Raw genomic sequence first — 24,963 nt, 5'->3', positions numbered from 1 at the left:
AGAGCCATACTCTACACAGTCTTTTCTATGGAGCTGAACTCCACATCAGAAAAAAATCTTTGCAAGATGCTGCACACACAGATGCTGTACAGACACAAAAGATCAGTATCTGCAAAAGATCTGTTCCTGCCAAAAATGCATTCCTGCAAATTGCAATGATAGTCTATGAGATCTGCAGATCATCATACATACATGATTTAACTGGCATTCATCTGCAGATCAAGCAATCATCCGCAGATCTGAAAATCCATCCTGGTGGATCTGATCTGCAGATGAATGTCAGTTAAATCATGTGTGTATGATGATCTGCAGATCTCATAGACTATCATTGTAATTTGCAGGAATGGATTTTTAGCAGGAACAGATCTTTTGCAGATACTGATCTTTTGTGTCTGTACAGCATCTGTGTGTGCAGCATCTTGCAAAGATTTTTTTTCTGATGTGGAGTTCAGCACCATAGAATAGACTGTGTAGAGTATGGCTCTCATACTACATGGAAGGGGGTAAGATTGGTCTGTGATCTTTCATTTTCTAAAGACTATAGTCTGATGTGTGTATGCACCTTAACACTTTGCTACTAGGAATAGTCAATGAGATGCAAATAATTTTGAGTTGTGCAGTGCTGGATTATGCAAATTTTGATTGCAGCGAAGTGCCTCTCAAACTCTCACAACTGCTCAATGTTGCCTGGTAACTGCTTGTTGCTGCCTGATATCTGCCTACTGCTGCCTGGTAACTGCTTGCTGAGCACCCAGTTCAACAGTCCGTGGAAAAGAGGCTTGAAAATGGAACAATTTAACACCACCAAGGTGAACTTCAATTGGGCCATTTTCAAGCTGCCTTTTGCACACAAAATTGGCATAACCCTTTAATTCTGAATTATCTGCATGTCATTGACCATTGCTGTGAGGCCTCTTTTCCACGAACTGTTAAGCTGTGTGCTCAGCAAGCAGTTACCAGCCAGCAGTGAGCAGTTACCAGTCAGCAGTGAGCAGTTGTGAGAGTTTGAGAGCAATTTCTCTGCCTATCAACAGTCGTGGAAAAGAGGCCTTAGTTACCCAGCTTCTTTTTCCTGTACTTGGAAGTAATCGTGCACTGCAGTGCATGCCGAGGTGCAAGTACATCTCTGTACTCACAACCATGAACTACATCTCTCGGCATGCATTGCAGCATAAGAGAGAGAAATTGCCGGGAAAATTAAAAAAATGCGTAATGTTGTGGTCTGCCCAAGTAGAAGATGGTGCATCCTGCACGGGCTGGCAACCAGAGAAAACGCGCCCTGTAGGCAAGTAGTGAGGCTCACCCCAACTCACGCCCTCACAATTGCACACTGTATTACAAACCTACCGTATACACTTGCATATAAGCCGACCCGCATATAAGCCGACCCCCAAACTTTTACCTTGAAAAACTGAAAAAAAATGATTGACTCTCATATAAGCCGGGGGTAGGAAATGCGACTGCTACTGGTGAGTTTCCCTTGTCAGTAAATGACAGAGGGATTACCAACTTGTGCCAGCCAGCTGCAGTGACTGCTGTGGTGAAGTTGTGCATGCAGATGAGAGGGCTGTGTGTCACTGTCCTACCCCCAAAGCAGAGTGGCATGTATGGCTGACTTGTAATGCTCTACTGATGTGCAGATAATAGCAAGTACTGAGTAAGGTGAGGCCTAGCCACGTTGCTCTCACCTGTTAACTGCTGCTGCCTGGGCCTCCTCCTAAATGTGGCTTTTCCCTTGGCATCTCTCTTCCTCCTCTGCCCATTCTCCTGGCTCTCTTATCTGCCACAGGACACTGTCGGCGATCGTGCTGCCAGTTGTTAAATGCTGCTGCCTGAGTCTTCCAATGTATTCCTATGTTGTATTCTCCTCTGCCCCCCTTGCGGTGTTGGTGCCCAGAACACAGGACACTGGCATCCCCCCGCGCCGCTCTCCCGAGCCTTCCCCTGTATTCTCCTCTGACCCCCTCCGCTCTCCCATGCTCTGTCACTCTGGCAGCTGCCTGGATGTTGGAGTTGTCGGTCCGGCAGGGTGGATGTGCGTGCAAGCGTGTCCCGAGCGGTGGAGGGGATGCATCTCCACAGCAACTAGGAGATCTGGGTCGTCGGGAGGAAGTGTAACGCTGACAGCCAATTACAGCGCGAAGAGGATGCCTAGCATCACGCAGTGTCCAGGCAGCTGACAGAGCAGGGGAGAGCAGTGCGAGGGGGTCAGAGGAGGAAACCACCATAGGAGAATACAGGGCAATGCCCGAGCAGCAGCATTTAATAGGTGAGAGAAAAGCGGCAAGGTCTCACTGCCGCTCCACTCCAGGGGGTTGCGGGGGTGCTCGGAAGGATGGCGGCCCACAGCTCGCTCATCTGCATGCACCTCTCAGTAGTTATGGCTCGCATACAAGCCGAGATCCCCACTTTTGGGCCACTTTTTTGGGATCAAAAATTCGGCTTGTATGCGAGTATATACGGTACTTATGGGGAGATTCGCTGTAAAACAAAAAAAAATGGATGGTGCTCAGTGCCCTTTAAAATTCTAAAACACCCTTTCCTGCTCCAGTGTCTGGGTCACTGCAAACTTAAATTATGGTGTTGCATTAATCCACTAGGCTAATGATATTGAAAATATAGTGAAATCTGCAAAATTAAAAACTTCAATGTTCCATATAATGATGGTTACACAACCCTGCTTTCACTTCTCGCATGAGAATCACGCAACTTAGATGACTGCCCCTGTTCTTCTGACATCATCGGAGATATTGCATCCTCCCTGCAGGAGAGAGGGGGAAAAAAATAAGTGTTAGTCTCTCTCTCTCTCTCTCTCTCTCTCTCTATATATATATATATATATATCATCACAGTATTGTTTTTCTCTGTCTATAAACTCACAGTATTGTATGCATATCTCTCTTCATGGTATTTAACCCCTTCATGCCACGTGTTAAAGGGTTCAAATGTGCACTTTAGCTGAATATTCAGACTTTTAACAGTTCATTATTTACATTGATGGTGCACAATAATGACTTTGATAAATGTTTTTCAGGAAGTGGTTAAATAAAATAAGGGTATAAGAGGCACCCTGGTGAAGTATAAAAGCATCTAAAAACAGTTTAAAACGAAAAATAACTTTGAGATAGCTTACCTCAATGACGAAAAAATCTTTGTAATAACAAAGGTTTTTATTAGCAGCGCAGGCAACGCGTTTCGTGGGTCAGAGCCCGCTTCCTCAGGCCAATAACAGTGCCAGACTAACTGCAAGATTCGGCAGAGAGGCTCCCTTTGCAGCAGGCTCTGAGGTGCCAAGCGTATTTTGGACTCCGTGCTGTGTATCACTCCTGTTGTTTATTGCCTAAGGAAGCTGGATTTTGCCCGTGAAACGCGTTGCAACTTGTCTTTGGAGTATATAAATAAATTATTTATTACTTGAATCGACAGTACCTGTGTGTGTTTTGGGTTGGCTGGTCCACCACCGCATCCCGAACGTTTTAAACGTTTTAGTGACTTTTATCCTACTGGCGCCTCTGTACAGCTCTACACATCAAGAATCCACCCTTGGTGGAAGGGTGGTACACCCTCTTTTTTTCCTCTATCCACAGAGAGCGACGTCTTAATCCTGAGTGGGGACAGGCTTGGTCTCCCCACCTGCCTTTTCAGTGGTTGCCTTGGAGGTAACCCTGGTTTGTAAGTACAATACTTACGTTTCATCATTATCATTCACACTCCTCCAATACAAGCTACACTATATTGGGCTCTCGGTTTTCTACCTTTTATATGAAGACAAAGATTGTTCACCATCATGGTTTAGGGGAAGGATACAGAAAGCTGCCTCAGAGATTTCAGCTGTCTGTTTCCACAGTTAGGAACATATTAAGGAAATGGAAGACCACAGGCTCAGTTCAAGTTAAGGCTTGAAGTGGCAAACCAAGAAAAGTCTCAGATAGACAGAACCGACGAATGGTGAGAACGGTCAGTCAACCCACAGACCAACACAGAGACCTACAACATCATCTTGCTGCAGATGGAGTCACTGTGCATCGTTCAACCATTTGGCACACTTTACACAAGGAGATGCTATATCAGAGGAAGCCTTTTCTCCACCTACAGCACAAACAGAGCCGCTTGAGGTATGCTAAAGCACATTTGGACAAGCCAGCTTCATTTTGGAATAAGGTGCTGTGGACTGCAGAAACTAAAATTTAGTTATTTGAGCATAACAAGCCCTGTTCTGCATGGAGGAAAAACACAGCATTCCAAGAAAAACACCTGCTACCTACAGTAAAATATGGTGGTGGACTGGTGGTTCCATCATGCTGTGGGGCTGTGTGGCCAGTGCAGGGACTGGGAATCTTGTCAAAGTTGAGGGACGCATGGATTCCACTCAGAATCAGCAGATTCTGGAGACCAATGTCCAGGAATCAGTGACAAAGCTGAAGCTGCGCCGGGGCTGGATCTTTCAACAAGACGACGACCCTAAACACTGCTCAAAATCCACTAAGGCATTCATGCAGAGGAACAAGTACAATGTTCTAGAATGGCTATCTCAGTCCCCAGACCTGAATATAATTGAAAATCTGTGGTGTGAGTTAAAGAGAGCTGTCTATGCTCGGAAGCCGTCAAACCTGAATGAACTAGAGATGTTTTGTAAAGAGGAATGGTCCAAAATACCTTCAACCAGAATCCAGACTCTCATTGGAACCTACAGGAAGCGTTTAGAGGCTGTAATTTCTGCAACAGGAGGATCTACTAAATATATTCATTTCATTAATTTTTTGTGGTGCCCAAATTTATGCACCAGCCTAATTTTGTTTAAACAATTATTGCACAATTTCTGTAAATCCAATAAACTTCCTTTCACTTCTCAAATATCACTGTGCGTGTCTCCTGTGTGATATATTTAACTGACATTTTTTATCGTAACCACCAACAATTTATACAGGAAGATCATGACGATTAACAACATTGCCCAAACGTTCGCATCCCACTGTAAGTATCAGCAGTGGATGGAGTGCCAACACAGCTGACCTGATTTTCTCTCCGCTAATGGCAGCATTGACTAGACTATGTCCCAGTTGACGGGATATCACCTTAGTACCAAAAACTATTTAAAGGGATATTGTAGGGGGGGGGGGGGGGTCGGGGTAAAATTAGTTGAAGTTACCCGGGGCTTCTAATGGTCCCCCGCAGACATCCTGTGCCCACGCAGCCACTCCCCAATGCTCCGGCCCTGCCTCCGGTTCACTTCTGAAATTTTAGACTTTAAAGTCTGAAAACCACTGCGCCTGCGTTGCGGTGTCCTCACTCCCGCTGATGTCACCAGGAGCATACTGGGCAGGCCCAGTATGGTCTGTGTCTGCACCGTGCGCTCCTGGTGACATCAGGGGAAACGAGGACACGGCAACGCAGGCGCAGCGGTTTTCAGACTTTAAAGTCTGAAATTCCAGAAGTGAACCGGAGGCGGGGCTGGAGCATCGGTGAGTGGCTGCGCAGGCACAGGACGTCTGCGGGGGACCATTAGAAGCCCCGGGTTAGTTCAACTCATTTTCCCCTGACCCCCCTACAGTATCCCTTTAAGTTAAACAGGGGCAAGGCAACTTATTTTAAGTACACTTTTACTTACTGAGGGTTGACAGTATTTTATTGATTAAGCTCTTTTGAGAAAAGTCATGAGAAAAGTTAATTCAATTGAATGAGGGCCCATGTCTCAAAGGTTCAGAGCTGTATTGGCAATGGCAGCACAAGGGGTAATCTATACAATTGTAAGCAGGTGTATTTAATATTCTGGTTGTTCAGAGGGTGTTCTGGAAATAATTTTGTGCTGACTAGAATTACAAAACGTGAGCACTATGAAATCATTACTGTCTTCTGAACCCCATATTGCTGCCAGACTGCTAACCAACCAACCCCGTCACTGCCACATAACGCCAGTCCTGCACTCCCTTCACTGGCTACCTATAGAATGGAGGGTCCTATTCAAGATCGGCCTACTGACATTTAAATCCCTGAATAATTTAGGCCCTGGATACATGAAAGATATGTTGCAGCTGCGTAGCAATCCCCGCATTCTCAGATCAACAGGTTCTAATAATCTAGTCATACCCAGAGTCCACTTGGAAACTTTTGGTCCCAGAGCCTTCTGTCATGCTGCCCCTACGTTTTGGAACTCCTTACCTCAACAGATCAGGACAGCTCTATCCCTGGACATGTTTAAATCCAGACTGAAAACCCACCTGTTTAGTTTGGCATTTGCAGAAATATAACTTTTGTTGTGTGAATACTTCATCCTACTAATTACTGAATCTGAGAGAGCCTAAGCGCTTTGAGTCCTATGGGAGAAAAGCGCTATATAAATGTTATTGTATTGTATTGTATTGTATATTGTGGATCACAACACTAAGGTACTAGATTACAGTTTTCTGCAACATGTGGGAGTCTGAAAGATGGAATCTGATTGGCTGGCTAGGACACTGTTTTTCTCTCATTTTTGTAGAATTAACATAGCCAAGAAATGTTTCCACAGTAATAAATAGAAGAACTAAGTGCCTGGATCAAGGATCTGGATCTCTCTGCCAACCTTATCTCATTGCCAGGATAGTCTGGTCTTGGAACATCTTTTTTCTTCTTTCTGTAGCACAGGAAGTAGAGGACAAGGGCTGTGATCAGCAATAGTGCCAGCAGAACTCCCACCACTGCGCCCGCTACGGCTCCGGCCTCTGCAATGCCTAGGAACACAGAGAAGCACATTAATCAGACATCCCAAACAGGAAAACTTTACCCTAGTTAAACATTAGCCACACGTGTATAAGTGTCATAGAAAGAGTTCCTATTTTAAAACGGACCTGATCTCAGAGCTTCCTCTCTGCTCTAAACGATTAGCAACAGCATAATAACCTTTAAATAAAAATGTTTCTTTGTTACAGCTTATACAAATCCTGCAAAAAATCTGCAGTGTGTCTACTTCCTCCTTTCATCTAAGCAGACATAAAGTTAACATCCTGTGTTTACAAATTAGCTGCTCTGCAAGGACTGCCAAAATTCCTGAGCTGACACAGCTGAGAGATCAAATTACACTTGTGATTAGTCACAGATTATGGGAAATTAGACAGGCTAAACTCTCTTAATACATAAAGGGCTTTATTCACAAACCCGTGCCAACTGTTAGCACGGGCGTGCTAAACAGTTAGCACGCGAAGTGCCGCTCGCAGACTTTTTGCGCACGCAAAGTGGTGCGATTGTGGACATTTTAGTGTGATAACGCAGACTTTTCCATGCAAAAGTCTGCGTTATCGCACGCAAATGTCCACAATCGCGGCACTTTGCGTGCGCAAAAGTCAGGCGAGCAGCACTTCACGTGCTAACTTTAGCACGCCCGTACTAACAGCACGGGTTTGTGAATCAAGCCCAAAGAGTCCATTTCTCTATGTTTTCTTTCTGTCCTATGCAAGAATTCAGGTGCACTTTAAATAAGACCAGATACAGAGCACTGAGTTTTAAACCTAGCTTAGGCCTCTTTTCCACAGACAGTTGATAGGCAGTGAAATGCCTCTCAAACTGTCATAACTGCTTGCTGCTGCCTGGTAACTGCTCACTGCTTCCTAGTAACTGCTTGCTGAGCACACAGTTCAACTGTCCATGGAAAAGAGCCCTAAAGACCAAGAGAGGTGCTATTTTGCACTGTTCATACGTGCAGAAAAAGAATACGAAAGATCACTACTACATACAAGACAAGTCACAAACACTGGTTCGCACGACAGCCGGGGGCCCCAGTCTCTCTCACTGGCTGGGGCCACCAAACCAGAGGGAAGTGCGGGTGGGCCCTAGACCTCTCACCCCCAGGGAATTCACCCCCACTGCCTCTGAACTGAATGCTAACTGCAAAACACACAATTTGCTAACTCCCAGCTAAAGCAAGGGCTGTATAAAAGCTAGTAAGAAAAAAAAATTGCGCCTCAAATACCATGAAATGACTTCCATGCATATAACATAAGAATAAATATAGGGAACACTAACCACAGTTCCAAAAATGTTGGAGTGCTGTGAAGAATGTAAATCAATGCAGAATGTGATGTTTTACAAATCATTAAATCCCTATATGCACAGTGTGATGCAAAAGTTTGGGCAACCTTGTTAATCATCATGATTTTCCTGTATAAATTGTTGGTTGTTATGATAAAAAATGTCAGCTAAATATTTCATATAGGAGACACACACAGTGATATTTGAGAAGTGAAATGAAGTTTATTGGATTTACAGAAATTGTGCAATAACTGTTTAAACAAAATTAGGCTGGTGCATAAATTTGGGCACCACAAAAAATAAATGAAATCAATACATTTAGTAGATCCTCCTTTTGCAGAAATTACAGCCTCTAAACGCTTCCTGTAGGTCATTTTATTGATTCCAAAACCTTTGGAACTCAAATTGGCTTAGTATGCTCAATGACCCCTGACCTCCATGCACAGGTGAATAGAGATGGCCCGAACGGTTCGCTGGCAAACGGGAACCGGCGAACTTCCGGGGGTTCGCGATCGCGGAGAACCGCAAACTTTTCCGGAAGTTCGATTCGCCCCCAACCTTGACCCTCTACATGACAGTCAGCAGGCACATTGTAGCCAATCAGGCTACACTCCCTCCTGGAGCCCCATCCCCTTATAGAAGGCAGGCAGCGTCAGGCATTGGACTCACTCGTGTGCCTGCTGTAATTAGAGAAGGGAGAGTTGCTGCTGCTGCTGCAGAGAGAGCTATAGGGAAAGCTTAGTTAGGCTCTTGTTGGCTTGTTAGCTTGCTCCTTGCTGATTCTTATTGCTAAAAAAGCACCCCTCAACAGCTCTTTTGAGAGCTAATCTTGTTCTTGTGATCTATTTTTTGTGTGTGTGTCCCACAGACACTTGTGTTGTATAGACAGCCTTGGTAATTCCTACTGTGCCACTGCCAGGCCCAGCACATTCAGTGACTACCTGTGTGTGTGACAGGCAGCTGTACTTTGTAATCCCAATCACTGCACCTGTTCACTGTTTAGTGCACCTACCTACCTACACCTATGTGAGCGCATGCATTCTTAATACCACCAGTCATTGCACCTGTTCACGGTACCTGTGTGTGTGTGTGACAGGCAGCTGCACATTTGTAATCTCAATCACTGCACCTGTTCACTGTTCAGTGCACCTACCTACCTATACCTACATGAGCGCAGGCATTGTTAATACCACCAGTCATTGCACCTGTTCATGGTACCTGTGGGTACCTGTGTGTGTGTGTGTGTGTGTGTGTGTGTGTGTGTGTGTGACAGGCAGCTGCACATTTGTAATACCAATCACTGCACCTGTTCACTGTTCAGTGCACCTACCTACCTATACCTACGTGAGCACACGCATTGTTAATGCCACCAGTCATTGCACCTGTTCACGGTACCTATGTGTGACAGGCAGCTGCACATTTGTAATATTAATCACTGCACCTGTTCACTGTTCAGTGCACCTACCTACCTATACCTATGTGAGCGCACGCATTGTTAATACCACCAGTCATTGCACCTGTTCACGGTACCTGTGTTTGTGTGTGTGTGTGTGTGTGTGTGTGTGTGTGTGTGTGTGTGTGTGTGTGTGTGTGTGTGTGTGAGAGAGACAGGCAGCTGCACATCTGTAATCCCAATCACTCCACCTGTTCATTGTTTAGTGCACCTACATACCTATACCTACGTGAGCGCACGTAGGTCTGTTCGAGGTCGTGCTGACGTGATTTTGTGCGGCCCTGGCCCAAAGTACAGTGCTCAAAAGAAGGCACGTGCCATCAACTCCCAAGATTGTCAGGACATGGTTGACTATTTAACACAGAACACCTCATCTTCCGCAGCCACCAGCGCTACTACAAGTACCACATCCACTACATTTTACACTTTGCAGGAGTTATTTGGTGGGGAAATCACTGATTCAAGCCATTATTGTTACAACAAGATGAAGGCGCTAAGCAAGTTACACCACCTCATATGTCTGAGTTAGGGGACACTATGGATGTAACGTGTGAGGAGGAGGATGATGAAGTACCTGCTGTTGATGCAGTTTGGGAGGTGTTTGAGACTAGGGATGATCGGAACAGGCAATTTCCGATATCATGGAAATTCCGGATTCCGCGGTAACAAAATTACGTAACCGTAACATTCGGCGGATCCCTGCAGTATTCTGCGGAATTCCGCAATTCCGGCGAAACCATTTCCACAATGTTAAAGGGAACATAATGGATGTTTCCTTTTAAACAAATACCAATTCCCCTGGCAGTCCTGCTGATATCTTTGGCTTTAGTGGTGGCTGAATCACAATCCTGATTACAATTTATTTTTTGGAGCAGCAGGAGTTGTCGTAGGCCATGGGACCTAGAGGTGGTTCCAAGGCAGTCATTACAATTTTTGTTTGGAGCAGCAGGAGTTGTCGTAGGCCATGGGACCTAGAGGTGGTTCCATGGCAGTCATTACAGCAAAATTTTAATTTAGGCTGTCCAATCTTCATCGTGAATCAGTGAGAGGGGCCTTGTAATCATCACTGATCCATGACTCATTCTTATTTTTATGAATGTCATTCTCATTTTTATGAATGTTAATATGTCCACATTGTCTGTGGACAAACGGGTCCGTTGGTCGGTGACCACCCCACCTGCAGCACTAAATACTCCCTCAGAAAGAACACTGGCGGCAGGGCATGCAAGAACCTCCAGTGCATACTGAGCGAGTTCAGGCCAGGTATCCAGTTGTTTTGTCCAATACTCCATGGGGTCATCATTATTCTCCATATTGTCTGGAGCACTGGCCGACCCCAAGTAATCAGTCACCATACGGGCCTGCCGATGTTGGACCCTACTTTGCCCACTGGTGGTGCATCTGGCATTGGCTGATAAAATTTCTTCAACATACTCAGCAGGTTCACAGATTGGCTATTGGTGCTGCTGCTGGGAGTGGGGGCACCAGACCTTTGCTGAGTATGATGAGGCTTGGTAGCTTGGGCCTGGGATACAGGTTCAGGAAACACATCTTCTACCCAACAAAGAAGGGCATCCTGGCGTTTGCTTGGGAGGGGGGTATGAACTGCCGCATTTTCCCCTTGCACCAGGGATCTAAGATGGTGGCCACCCACATGTCGAGCCTTGATTCTAAAGTTTTAATCTGGGGGTCCTTACGGAGGCACTGGATCATATGCGCAGCCATAGGGAAGAGATGTCTGCCATTAATTACCTCTTCCTGGCTGTCAGAACTGTCATCATGCTCCAGCTCCACATCATCAGCATCTTCTTCCCACCACCGGGCTCTTCCGCTTCCACAAGCTCTGCCTTCTCATCCAGGACTTGAGCATGCTCACTCACTCCCCCACTTGACTGGCCACTGTTCAGTAGGGCTTCCTCCCCCTGTCCGAGCACTTTGTCAAGAGCCTTGTTCAGCATGAAGATAATAGGGAGCACTTCTGATATGCTGCAGTGCTCCTCACTGACCAATTTTGTTGCCTGCTCAAATGGTTCCAACACTTTACAGACCTGTCCAATCAGCTGCCACTGGTCCCCAGTAATGTAGTCCAGTGGCCCTGTTCTGGAGCAAGATGTCTGAGACAGGTATAGCCTGACCGCCATTCGCTACTCCCACAACCTCTCCAGCATCTGGAGGGTGGAGTTCCACCGCATCGGACAATCAGAAATAAACCTGTGCTGCGGCAGGCTATGGCGGCACTGCAGCAGTTTCAAGGCCGCGGTTGCGGAGTGACAGATGTGGGCTGACACTTTTCGTGCTGAGGCCACAGCATCCTTCAACCCATCAAAAGTTCGTAGAAATTTCTGGACTACAAGATTGAAGACGTGGGCAAAGCAAGGTAAGTGAGTGTAGCCACCTTCCGAAATGGCGGCCAGCATGTTGGTACCATTGTCAGACACCACTACACCTGTGTCCAGTTTTCAGGGGAAAAGCCACTGCCGAATCTGATCCTGTAAGGCTGCAAGGATTACAGATCCGGTTTGCCTGTTCTCGTCCATGGATTTGAGTTTCAGCATTGCTTGGCATTAAAGGAATACTGTAGGGGGTCGGGGGAAAATGAGTTGAACTTACCCGGGGCTTCTAACGGTCCCCCGCAGACATCCTGTGTTGGCGCAGCCACTCACCGATGCTTCGGCTCCGCCTCCGGTTCACTTCTAGAATTTCAGACTTTAAAGTCTGAAAACCACTGCGCCGGCGTTGCCGTGTCCTCGATCCCGCTGATGTCATCAAGAGCGCACAGCGCAGGCCCAGTATGGTCTGTGTCTGCGCAGTACACTCCTGGTGACATCAGCGGGAGCGAGGACACGGGCGTGCAGGCGCAGTGGTTTTCTGACTTTAAAGTCAGAAATTCCAGAAGTGAACCGGAGGCGGGGTCGGAGCATCGGTGAGTGGCTGCGCCAACACAGGATGTCTGCGGGGGACCATTAGAAGCCCTGGGTAAGTTCAGCTCATTTTCCCCCGACCCCCTACAATATCCCTTTAATGGTGCGTCATACCAGTGTAGGAGCGGGACCACTTGCTGGGAGGCTCAGCAACGGCGGACTGGCCTTGGACAGAGCAGGTAGCAGAGGGAAGTAGAACAGGCCTCCCCTTCAACCCACGTGGCGGCACCACCAGCTGAGATGCCCCAGATCTTGCACCCTCCTCAGCAGCACCATGGAGGGTGACCCAATGGGCGGTTAGATACTTTTTCTGCCCATGCCTGCTGCTCCATCCATCCATAGTGACGTGCACCTTGCCACCGACAGCATGATCCATAGACCGGCCTAAACACGCTCCACAATGTGCTGGTGAAGGGCAAGGATAGCATTCCTGGCAAAATAATGGTGGCTGGGAATCCACCATTGTGGAGAAACACTGTTCATCAGTCTGCGGAAGGGGGCACAGTCCACAAACTGGTAGGGCAGCAGCTGTTGGCTCAACATCCTTGCCAGGAGCGCATTATTTTTCACAACAAACAGATCAGTTGCAGGGAGCATCCGCTTCCTCTGCAACATTTCTGGCACAGAGGCCTGATGCTGGAACACTGGTGATTATGAGGAAACCAACAAGGGTGATGATGAGGTGCTTGCCGAGGTCTGGAGTCCTCTTCCAGACTGGCATGCAGAGGGATTTGAACTAGAATGGGACTGAGCAGGTTAGATAGGGGACAGGACGAGTAGAAAAAGAAGAGGAGGGGCCTGTTGCTGCTGCTTTTCCTCCACCCATCTTATTGTAATTCTTTACATATTCAAACTCCCGTCTGTGGTGGTTGCGCAGATGGCTTATCAGCCCTGAAGTGCTGAGCCCGGTGCCCGATTTGCCTCTGCTCACCGATTTATGGCACACAGAACAAACTGCCCTGGATTCATCCTCTTCCAGAAAAGTAAAATAATGCCATGCAGGGGATGTGCATGCACGTGGAGCAGTGGTGTGACCTGTTCCAGCACGTTGTTGCTCAGCATTGGACTGGTAGGTACTGACAGACGGTAAAGCACTTGCAGGCTGCTGGCCAACCATCTGCTCTTTTTATCCATGCTGCTCATGCCTGCTAGTGCCTAACCCACCAGATGGCAACGGTGGATCAGCCGCCTCATCATCCAAAACATCATCCAGTTCAACCAAATCACTGGAACCCATAAGAGACTCTTCTGGAAACTCCACCTGGCCACGAAACACCTCTGTAGTTGACTGGTGGTGATGTAGATTGGTGGTGACACAAGCTCTCAGTTGTGATGGATTACTACTGGATGAAGAAAACACAGGGGCCATTTCTGTCACCACAGAACCCACCACTTCTTGGGACCTTGGTCCCATGGTCTCCTCCAATGTCTCCTCTTAACTCTTCTCCACATCTCCCTCATCGACGTAGGTGTGCTTTACTTCTGGAGGAGAGTACTGGGAGGAAGCAACCTCGTCAAGAGAAGCAGCTGCAGTCGGGTTCTGGCCAAGAGGAACCTGGCCACTACTGGTGCTGCTGCAACTAGCTTCAAGTTCCTCAGACTGGGTAGAGGGTTCCTGAACTAAATAATCAACAACTCTGTTCGCCTGCTGCTCTGTCAAAATTTTCCTGCGTCCGAACAGAGGGAAGACATCTCTGACCGGGGGGGAACGCTTCCTGCTGCTGCTTCTGCCACCCTCAACCTGATCGCGTACTTGACGTGATCCACCAACAACACCATCACTCCATTTTCTTTTAGGAGTGGCAGGAAATTGCTGCTGTTCTCGCTCCATTGCTTTGGGGCCAAAAACTTTATTGGGGAAGGGGTAGGAGTGACAGAACCAAAGTGAATGGAGCTGCTGACTTTGAGAAAAGTCGCCCTGTGTAATACAATGCAGCTATGGAAAGATGGATATCATTTTAAAGCTATCTTTCTCCTCTTTCTGACGACACATAAACTGCGGCCCTACGACTTTTAGTTTTCTCTATTTTCGCGATCGAAATCCCGGCCGCGGCAATTTCGATCGCGCAAATAGCAAAAACTAAAAGGCGTAGGGTGGCGGTTTATATATCATTGGAAAGAGGAGAAAGAGAGCTTTAAAATGATATGCATCTTTCTATAGTTTCTGCACTGCTCGGAGTCCCTTTAAAGACTGTGAGAGAGAATTACATTGAGTGTGAGCTATATTAGTAGTAGCTAGCTAGGTGTATTTGTGAGAGAGTGACCGTAGATTGTTAGTTTGAGTGATAGATTGTAGTGTAGTGTACTAGTAGTTGCTGTGTGGAGAGGGTGAGACGGAGCCAGCCAGGCCGCAGGCTTAGCGTTTGACAGAGTGAGAGAGGTGATTGATTAGCTGAGTGTAGTGCAAGTTTTTTTTTGTTTTGTTTTCTAAGTTCATTTTTTTTCTTTATTTTTTGATTTATTTTCTTTATTTTACTTCTGCATCATGCTGTGTACATTTACCAGCTTGCCATCAAATTGTACATTTATTTCCCTCAACCAGCCTAGTGCTTCACATTGCCTTATATATTGTACCAGCAACCTGGGAGAAAATCTCCCTCCTTCCTCCTGGCTAGTCCATTCTGGAATGCACACAGACACCATCCTACTCTCTTCTTTTCAAGTCATAAGGAGGGGCGGGCAGGACAGGAGTCACACAGACACACTCTAGATCTCGAGATAACACCAACATTAGGGAATGCCATACAAAGTGTTGTAGACAAAAGGTTTGTAGATTCCTTATTTGAGCCTGAACAGCAAAGGCTTTCATTAGAACTTTTTATCTCCGTTCCCTAAGTTTTCAGTCTCTAAGGACAGGAAAAATAAACTTTTTTTCCCCTCAAAGCGCCTGCCATAAATCTGGCGCTCTAGGCAATTAGCTGTTCAGCTGGCCTCTAAAAGCGCCTCTGATTGGGACACCACAGTGGAGGACAGCAGGCAGCAATTATTTCTCAAAAAAGACGATACCCAAACTGTATCGGGAAGTAGAAAGGCATGTGGTGTGATCTCTGGCACACAGCGTTGGGTCAAGGGTCCATCTGATCACGGATGCCTGGTCTGCCAAGCACGGTCAGGGCAGGTATATTACTTACACAGCCCATTGGGTCAACCTCGTGACCGATGGCAAGCAGGGAGTACGTGGCTGTGCAGCGGACCAACTTGTGACACCTCCACGGCTTGCAGGCAGGCCTGCTGCCACCTCCTCTCCTTCTCCTACTCCTCCTGCTACATCATCTTCGCTGTCGTCATCCTCCTCCTTGGCTGAGTGGCAGCGCGACTCTACTGGTGCTGCGATCTCCTCTCCAGCTATACAGCCCCAGCTCCCCAGGGCCTATGCTGCATGCCAGGTACGACGGTGTAACGCCATCTTAGACATGTCTTGCCTCAAAGAGAGTAACACTGGAGCAGCTCTCCTGGCTGCTCTTAACAAACAGGTGGATCAGTGGCTGACCCCGCACCAACTGGAAATCGGCAACGTGGTGTGTGACAACAACAGCAATCTCATTTCGGCTTTGAATTTGGGAAAGTTGACACATGTACCCTGCATGGCACATGTGTGCAATCACGTAATCCAGAGATTTGTGTCTAAGTACCCAGGCTTACAGGATGTCCTAAAGCAGGCCAGGAAGTTGTGTGGGCATTTCAGTCAGTCTTACATGGCCATGGCACGCTTGGCCGATTTTCAGTGGAGAAACTACTTGCCGGTGAGGCGCTTGACTTGCGATAGCCCGACTCGCTGGAATTCGACCCTCCTGATGTTCTCTCGCCTGCTACAACAGGAGAAAGGCGTTAAACAGTATCTCTACAACTACAGTCAAAGGACACAGTCTGGGGAGATGGGGATGTTCTTGATGAAGTACTGGACACTCATGCGAAATGCCTGCAGGCTCATGCGGCCGTTTGAGGACAAACATGGTGAGTCTCAGTGAAGGTGCCATCAGTGACTTGATCCCGCATGCCTTCTTCCTGGAGCGTGCCGTGCGTAGAGTGTTGTGGATGAGCGTGGACAGGAACAGTTCCAGGAGGAAGTATTGTAGGATTAATTCTCATCAGAACAAGATGTTTCCTCAACACCTGAGGCAGCACAGAGGGGGGATGAGGAAGAGTCTTGCAGGGAAGAGGAGTCAGATGATGAGGAAGGTGTTTTTTTTTGAGGAGGAGAAGGAGGCAGCAGAAGAACAACCTCAGCAGGCATTGCAGGGGGCTTGTGCTGCTCAACGCTCCCGTGGTATTGTTCGTGGCTGGTGGGAGGAGAACTTACCTGACATCACTGAGGTAGAGCAAGAGGAGTTGGATAGTGTGTCTGGATCCAACCTTGTGCAGATGCCGTCTTTCATGCTGTCCAGCCTGTTGAGGGACCCATCTATAAAAAAAAACTCAAGGGGAATGAGCTGTACTGGGTGGTCACGCTACTAGACCCTCGGTATAGGCACAAAGTGGCGGACATGTTACCAACTCACATGAAGGCAGAAAGGATGCTGCACATGCAGAACAAGCTGGCAACTATGCTTTATAGTGCGTTTAAGGGTGATGTCACAGCACAACAGAATAAAGATGCCACTGCCAGTAATCTTCCTCCTCCTCCCATGTCCACGCAGGCAAGGGCAGGATGCTCCAGCGATCTCATGGTGATGTTGGGCATGCGGACATTCTTTAGTCCAACACCTCGCCTTAGCCCTTTCCGATCCTGCCGGTCGATCCACCCTACCAACGTCTCGACCGGCAGGTAACCGACTACCTGGCCTTAGGTGTGGATGGAGACACTCTGAGCAGCGGTGAACCCCTGGACTACTGGGTGCGCAGGCTTGACCTGTGGCCAGAGCTGTCACAATATGCCATCCAACTTCTGGCTTGCCCTGCCTCAAGCTTCCTGTCAGAAAGGACCTTCAGCACAGCTGGAGGCATTGTCAGTGAGAACAGAAGTCGCCTAGGTCAAAAAAGTGTTCAGTACCTCATCTTTATCAAAATTAATGAGGCATGGATACCGGAGGGCTACTGCCTACCCGAAGACTATGTCAGTCCCCACACAACCTCTCTGCCTGCCGGCCGCTGCTGCCTGCCCCAAGACTAAGTCAGTCCCCCCACACAGTATCTCTGCCTGCTGGCCGCTTGACTGCCTTCTCCGCCACCACCAACAGGGTCCAGGACTTCAGGTGGCCGCTATAATCATTTTTCTGGTTCGTGATCGTTACCTTGCCGCGGTGAAGGGGCTTGCGTATCAGAATGAAGCAATGACCGACGGCTATATGAGTGTGTTGGGTTTGGGGGGCACACCTGACCCAAGAAAATAGATAATAAGGTTGTTGCTTCATTGTGGACAGACCAAATTAGATCAGCTGGACACTCAGTTACCTCAGCCCGACCATATGAGCTTGAAAACCACCATGGCCTGCACTCTGGCTATGGTGCGCACCAGTCCAGCACGGGCGTCACTACAAAAACAACTGTTTGTGGTACGTTACACAGTGAGTTTGGTCTGTCAGTGTGAAGCAGTACACTAATTACACACCCTGATTGATGTATACACATGCAAGATGTTTTAAAAGCACTTTAGGCCTCCAATTTAGCATGCAATGGGATTTCTGCCCTTAAAACGCTGCTGTGCTTCAAATCGTGATTTTTCCCGAGAACTTTTGGAGTGTTTCCCACTCCGCCATGCCCCCCACCAGGTGTTAGACCCCTTGAAACATCTTTTCCATCACTTTTGTGACCCTCATAAATGTTTCTAGTTTTCAAAGTACGTGAAGTTCGTGAACGCAGTTCGCACACCGAAAATCGGAGGTTCGGGCCATCTCTACAGGTGGATCCAATTATGAGAGTCAATTGTATGTTTCCCTCCTCTTTTAATTTTCTCTGAAGAGTAGCAACATGGGGTCTCAATACAACTCTTAAATGACCTGAACACAAAGATTGTTCGCCATCATGGTTTAGGAGAAGGATACAGAAAGCTGTCTCAGTGATTTCAGCTGTCTGTTTCCACAGTTAGGAACATAATGAGTAAATGGAAGACCACAGGCTCAGTTCAAGTTAAGGCTCAAAGTGGCAGACAAAAAAAATCTCGCATAGACAGGAGCGACAAATGGTGAGAACAGTCAGAGTCAACCCACAGACCAGCACCAAAGACCTCCAAATCATCTTGCTTCAGATGGAGTCACTGTGCATTGTTCAACCATTCGGCGCACTTTACACAAAGAGATGCTGTATGCGAGAGTGATGCAGAGGAAGACTTTTCTCCTCCCACAGCACAAACCGAGCCACTTTAGGTATGCTAAAGCACATGTGGACAAGCCAACTTCATTTTGGAATAAGGTGCTGTGGACTGATGAAAACTAGAATTTAGTTATTTGGGCATAACAAGAGGGGCGTTAAGCATGGAGGAAAAACAACACAGCATTCCAAGAAAAACTAACAGGCAAACGGTCTAGCGCTTAACAAAATACCAAAATAGTCTCTCATTGAACAGTTCAATATTAAAGTGTTGCAGTCTTCATAGCATAACAGTCTTTAAATATGCTCACCAGATCAATATGCCAATCAATGGGCATGGGCACTGTGTTGGGAAAATAGTGTGACATACTACACCATCTGTACTTGTTTTTTCCCTTTATGAACATCTGAGGGTCTGACTGCTGGGAAGGTGAGAAGAGGCACCGGGACTACATACTGGCTGGGCCAAAAATTAGATTGCCGGTCTGTTACGATTGGCCATAAGATCTGGTGAGCAGATTGTGTGTGGGGGAATTTGGAGCGGCCCTAGTACAGACTACTACACCATATGTGTTTTGTCTTGTTTTTTTACGAGTGATCCAGGATACAAGCATGAAGAAAGGCATCGTAACTGGCTTGGCCAAAAACGCATAAGCTGATCTTTCATTGATTGGCATATTGATCTGGTGAGCGTATTTAAAGACTGTTATGCTATGAAGACTGCAACACTTTAATATTGAACTGTTCAATGAGAGACTATTTTGGTATTTTGTTGACCGCTAGACCGTTTGCCTGTTAGAATTTACAATTGAGGGGTGACACCTAAACCTCTGGTTATAGAGATCCAAATATATGGTATTCTGGTAAACTGCTGCTATATAGGTTCAAGGAGCGCACCATCTAGCTATAAATATATTCCAAGAAAAATACCTACAGTAAATATGGTGCTGGTTCCATCATGCTGTGGGGCTGTGTGGCCAGTGCAGGTACTAGGAATCTTGTCAAAGTTGAGGGATGCATGGATTCCACTCAGTATCAGAAGATTCTGGAGACAAATGTATAGGAATCAGTGACAAAGCTGAAGCTACGCTGGGGATGGATCTTTCAACAAGACAACGACCCTAAACAATGCTCAAAATCCACTAAGGCATTCATGCAAAGGAACAAGTACAACGTTCTGGAATGGCCATCTCAGTCACCAGACCTGAATATAATTGAAAATCTGTGGTGTGAGTTAAAGAGAGCTGTCCATGCTCGGAAGCCATCAAACCTGAATGAACAAGAGATGTTTTGTAAAGAGGAATGGTCCAAAATACCTTCAACCAGAATCCAGACTCTCATTGGAACCTACAGAAAGTGTTTAGAGGCTGTAATTTCTGAAATAGGAGGATCTACTAAATATTGATTTCATTTCTTTTTTGTGGTGCCCAAATTTTTGCACCTGCCTCATTTTGTTTAAACGATTATTGCACAATTTCTGTAAATCCAATAAACTTCATTTCACTTCTCAAATATTAGTGTGTGTCTCCTAGTCACGGAAGAGCAGTGAGGAAAGAGAACGCAATCGCAATCGGTTTGCTGCACCGATTGCCGTTGACATGCCAGATCCGAATCTTATGTTTGTGGATACCAGGCAGTCAAGCATGGGGGTCTCTGCTGTCTTCGTAGGTGTTAGCAGAGTTATTTTCATGAGAGCCAAGTATGCTCTCTGATAAGGCCTGTGTGGTTAATTAACTGGATCAAAAGAGTCCTTTTCCTTGCCAGTGACACAGAGGTGTGAAAGCCCTCCAGCAGTAAGCAAATGGCAAGTGTTACTGCCTTTTGAAGAGACAGGATAAACTCAGCATGAGACCAGACTGCCTGACTCCGTCAGAAGCAGAGAGTAAATAAATGCTGTATATGATTTTTTGCCTATTTACTGAATATAGTATCTAGGATAGTTATGAGAGTTGTATCATTGGGTTTGTAGTGTCTTGCTGAATCTTTTGATACCAGTCTTGAGGGGAAAGGGGTATGCTACAACCAAGTTATTAAACTTCTCAGGAACTGGACCCTCTACCCTAATTAAGTCTGATGTCATAGGAATTGTCATAATCTGAGGAATATTAATCTGTTATCAGCGCAAATGTGGCATTTATCAGTTTTGAATTACAGCGTTTTATAAGTTTCAACCTAAATCTCTCTCTGAGGGAATGGACTGTGATTGGTTTGTGAACCGGAGGGGGCTGGCTTTGTTCCACCCCCAAAACTAGCTTCCATAAAACCAGGGTGCATACAGGGGGTGGCTGTCCTCCAAATCCCATCTTCACAAGAGCATGCTGCTGCTAGCCAGAGGACCATGTGGTTAGCGGCCATCTTGTCTGTATTTTGCTCCTGAACTGAAACAAAGGAACTTTACGAGTTTTCCCAGAAAGGACATATTTCCACAAACTTAAGTATTTTCTCCCTTTTCATGTTTTTACTGCGCTACTAATGTTTCTATAATTGTTGATTTTAATGATTTTCTGTATATATTAATTATTTATGTTGCATTTTTAATAAACGACGCTAACGTCATTTATTTGTTCGGCTACACCTATTATTAAGCAACACAAAACTGAACCCTGGCTTCTGAAGAGTCGCTACTATTGTTGATAGCTAGATAAAATAGTGTGTTTAACCATTTTCTATTTGCAGGTCTAGAGTCAGCCAGTCAGTGGGTTCCTCTGTCCTATGGTAACAGAGGTGGTGGCAATTATACCCTGAAATAGTGTATAATTTGTATTACCGTAACTCACAGGCTCCCTTCTGTTCGGTCTGCTGCCAAAATCCCAGGGGTTTCTGTGCACCGATTGCGACCACAGATTGCATGGTCTGTGTGCTGAAACCGATTGGAAGGCATTGTGCGGTCCGGCCACTAGGGGGCTTGTGACAGTGTTTGGCAGTGTTTGGGATCTTTGTGTTGTGCTGAAAATATCTCAGATAGCGCTATCAAATCAGCCCTGTCGGGAAACAAACTAATTCGTTGGTTGAAGCTGAATGCAATATATTTTTTATATATACAGAGAGACTGTGTAGGCAGTACCCCTCCCCAAAAGTTTTATTTTATTTGGTGTGAAAATGTCCGGGGACTACAAGACCATGTGCCAAGCAGATCTGGCAAATCTTTGTCAAACGTGGGGCATTGACACCTTCCGCAAGAACAAACAGGACATGATAACAGACTTGTATCAATGGGATGCCCAGCAACTGCGGGAGCGGGATGTGTCCGCTGAGGTGGACACCAGCCCATCTGACTCAAGTCGAGGGGAACCACAGACTGAAGATCCTATGCGTACAGAGGTTGAGCATCCTACGGGCCCTGCTGCAACAGTTACGCAGGAGACTGTCAGTATGGACCCCAGTCTCAGAGCTCCTCCGAGTACTCGCCTGGAACCGACCAGCAGCAGCCTGTTAGAGTGAACGACAAGATTGTCACCGGAGCAGACATCACGTTCGTTCACTCACACCTTGTGCCAAAGGAGAGCATCAGCTCCAACCGATCCCTTTCCCTTACTGGAGTGAAGGGTACCCTTTCACACATAGCCCAAGTGAGAGTGAAGCTCGACTGGGGGATGGGGGTTCAAGAAAGAGTTGTTGGGGTTGTGGATGATCTCCCAGTCCCTGTGTTATTGGGTACTGATTTGGGCAAGCTTGTGTCCTATTACGAACCTGCCACAACCGCCTCGACGCCCACCACCAGGTACTTTACACACTGGGGGGAGCACCAGTGGAAGGTGGGTTGAATGTGCCCAGTTCAAGGGTACCGGGTTCAATAGTACCTGAGTCAAAGGTACCTGTGTTTAATGTACAAACTGTCTGTAATGAAAATGTTCCTGTACCTGTCACTGTCATTAATGCATGTGTCAATGATGTGAAGAATGTCAATTATTGTAATGCTATTACTGTGCCTGTACTAGCAGTCACCCAGAGTGCTGCAAGGATTGTGGGCCCAGTGCTGACCTCCTCGTTCAGTACTGACCCCAGCGATGAGAACTTTCAGCCGCTGGCCTCATGGGACATGAGCCAGGTGGCTGAAACAGCGAGTGCTGCAAGGGTTGTAGGCTCAGTGCCGGACTCTTCGTTCAGTGCTGACCCCAGAAGGGAGAACTTTCAACCGCTGACTTCATGTGACATGAGCCAGCTGGCTGAAACTGACAGTGCTGCATTCACAGCAGCACTACAAAGTGACCCAAGCCTTGAGGCGCTAAGGCAGCAAGCCTCTGAGCCCCTCGCAGACGGGGCCGCTTTCAAGGTATATTGGAAAGGTGGAAGACTGTACAGCGAGGCTGTGCATCCCACTACAGGTAACCCTCATGCGAATACCAAGTGGCTTGTGGTACCGAGTGCATTCAGGGGGCATGTGCTGCACTCCGCACATGATGGCCCTCTGGCCAGGCACTTGGGGGTCCGCAAGACACTTGCCTGTATTCAAAAACATTTTTATTGGCCCAGGATGAACATGGATGTAGCAAAATACTGCAAGGCATGTGCCTTCTGTCAAGAGCTGGGAAGATCCAGGGATTCCCGCGGGGTTCCCTTAGGTCCACAGCTACTTAGCAAGGACCCCTTGCGTGGGCTGGCTGATGGCCTACCTGACCCCCTGCCCTTGTAAGCAGTCCTGGCAGACGCCACATCCGAACGCGGTGTCGCAAACACCCTATTCTTTACCTGAGCCGGAAGCTCCTGCCCCGAGAGGTAGCCTACTCCACTACTAAAAATGAGCGCCTAGCAATCGTGTGGGCTCTACAGAAGCTGCAGTCATATCTGTACGGCCACTCCTTCACGATCATTACCGATTATAATCCCCTGAGTTGGCTGAACCGCACTGCTGGGACCAATGGCAAGCTCTTACGATGGAGCCTGTCATTGCAGCAGTACGACTTTACGAATCAACACAAGGCAGGCAGCCGCCACCAGAACGCCGACGGGCTATCCCGTTGCAATGGGGAACTAGACCAGATATCGCAGGTTAACGGCGACGCCACACATCTTGTGGATGCCTGGCTGAAGCCTCTATCCTTGGGGAGAGGTGTCACGGAAGAGCCGTGAGGAAAGAGAACGTAATCACAATCGGTTTGCTGCACCGATTGCCGTTGAAGTGCCAGATCCGAATCTTATGTTTGTGGATACCAGGCAGTCAAGCATGGGGGTCTCTGTTGTCTTCATAGGTGTTAGCAGTGTTCTTTTCATGAGAGCCAAGTATGCTCTCTGATAAGGCCTGTGTGGTTAATTAACTGGATCAAAAGAGTCCCTTTCCTTGCCAGTGACACCGAGGTGTGAAAGCCCTCCAGCAGTAAGCAAATGGCAAGTGTTACTGCCTTTTGAAGAGACAGGATAAACTCAGCATGAGACCAGGCTGCCTGACTCTGTCAGCAGCAGAGAGTAAATGAATGCTGTATATGATTTTTTTGCCTATCTATGGAATATATTATCTAAGATAGTTATGAGAGTTGTATCATTGGGTTTGTAGTGTCTTACTGAATCTTTTGATACCAGTCTTGAGGGGCAAGGGGTATGCTACAACCAAGTTATTAAACTTCTCAGGAACTGGACCCTCTACCCTAATCAAGTCTGCTGTCATAGGAATTGTCATAATCTGAGGAATATTAATCTGTTATCAGCGCAAATGTGGCATTTATCGGTTTTGAATTACAGTGTTTTATAAGTTTACACTTAAATATCTCTCCGAGGGAATGGACTGTGATTGGTTTGTGAATCGGAGGGGGCTGGCTTTATTCCATCCCCAAAATTAGCCTCCATAAAACCAGGGTGCATACAGGGAGGGGCAGTCCTCCAAATCCCATCTTCACGAGAGCATGCTGCTGCTAGCCAGAGGACCATGTGGTTAGCGGCCATCTTGTCTGAACTTTGCTCCTGAACTGAAACAAAGGAACTTTACGAGTTTTCCCAGAAAGGACATATTTCAACAAACTTAAGTATTTTCTCCCTTTTCATGTTTTTACTGCGCTACTAATGTTTCTATAATTGTTGATTTTAATTATTTTCTGTATATATTAATTATTTATGTTGCATTTTTAATAAACGACGCTAACGTCATTTATTTGTTCGGCTACACCTATTATTCAGCAACACAAAACTGAATCCTGGCTTCTGAAGAGTCGCTACTGTTGTTGATAGCTAGATAAAATAGAGTGTTTAACCGTTTTCTATTTGCAGGTCTAGAGTCAACCAGTCAGTGGGTTCCTCTGTCCCATGGTAACAGAGGTGGTGGCAGTTATACCCTGAAATAGTGTGTAATTTGTATTACCGTAACTCACAGGCTCCCTTCTGTTCTGTCTGCTGCCAAAATCCCAGCGG

At 46.8% G+C, this 24,963-nt stretch overlaps 1 protein-coding gene across 1 annotated transcript in view; it reads right to left on the bottom strand.

Annotated features, from left to right (window-relative positions):
- Positions 1-556: 556 nt before the first annotated feature.
- The window catches only part of LOC137522113 (V-set and immunoglobulin domain-containing protein 2-like), a 46,904-nt gene continuing 22,497 nt past the window's right edge, over positions 557-24,963 (bottom strand). Inside the window, exons 5-6 of the mRNA XM_068242142.1 lie at positions 6,563-6,710; positions 557-2,761 (exon numbers count right to left, since the gene is read on the bottom strand). Of these exons, the coding sequence (XP_068098243.1) occupies positions 2,668-2,761; positions 6,563-6,710 (242 nt within the window). The 3' untranslated portion in view covers positions 557-2,667. The remainder of the gene's footprint in view (positions 2,762-6,562; positions 6,711-24,963) is intronic.

Source organism: Hyperolius riggenbachi, chromosome 6, assembly GCF_040937935.1.
Source record: "Hyperolius riggenbachi isolate aHypRig1 chromosome 6, aHypRig1.pri, whole genome shotgun sequence".
Classification (NCBI taxonomy): domain Eukaryota; kingdom Metazoa; phylum Chordata; class Amphibia; order Anura; family Hyperoliidae; genus Hyperolius; species Hyperolius riggenbachi.
The sequence above is the reverse complement of the archived record's forward strand: the minus strand, read 5'-3'. Positions and strand labels throughout refer to the sequence as shown.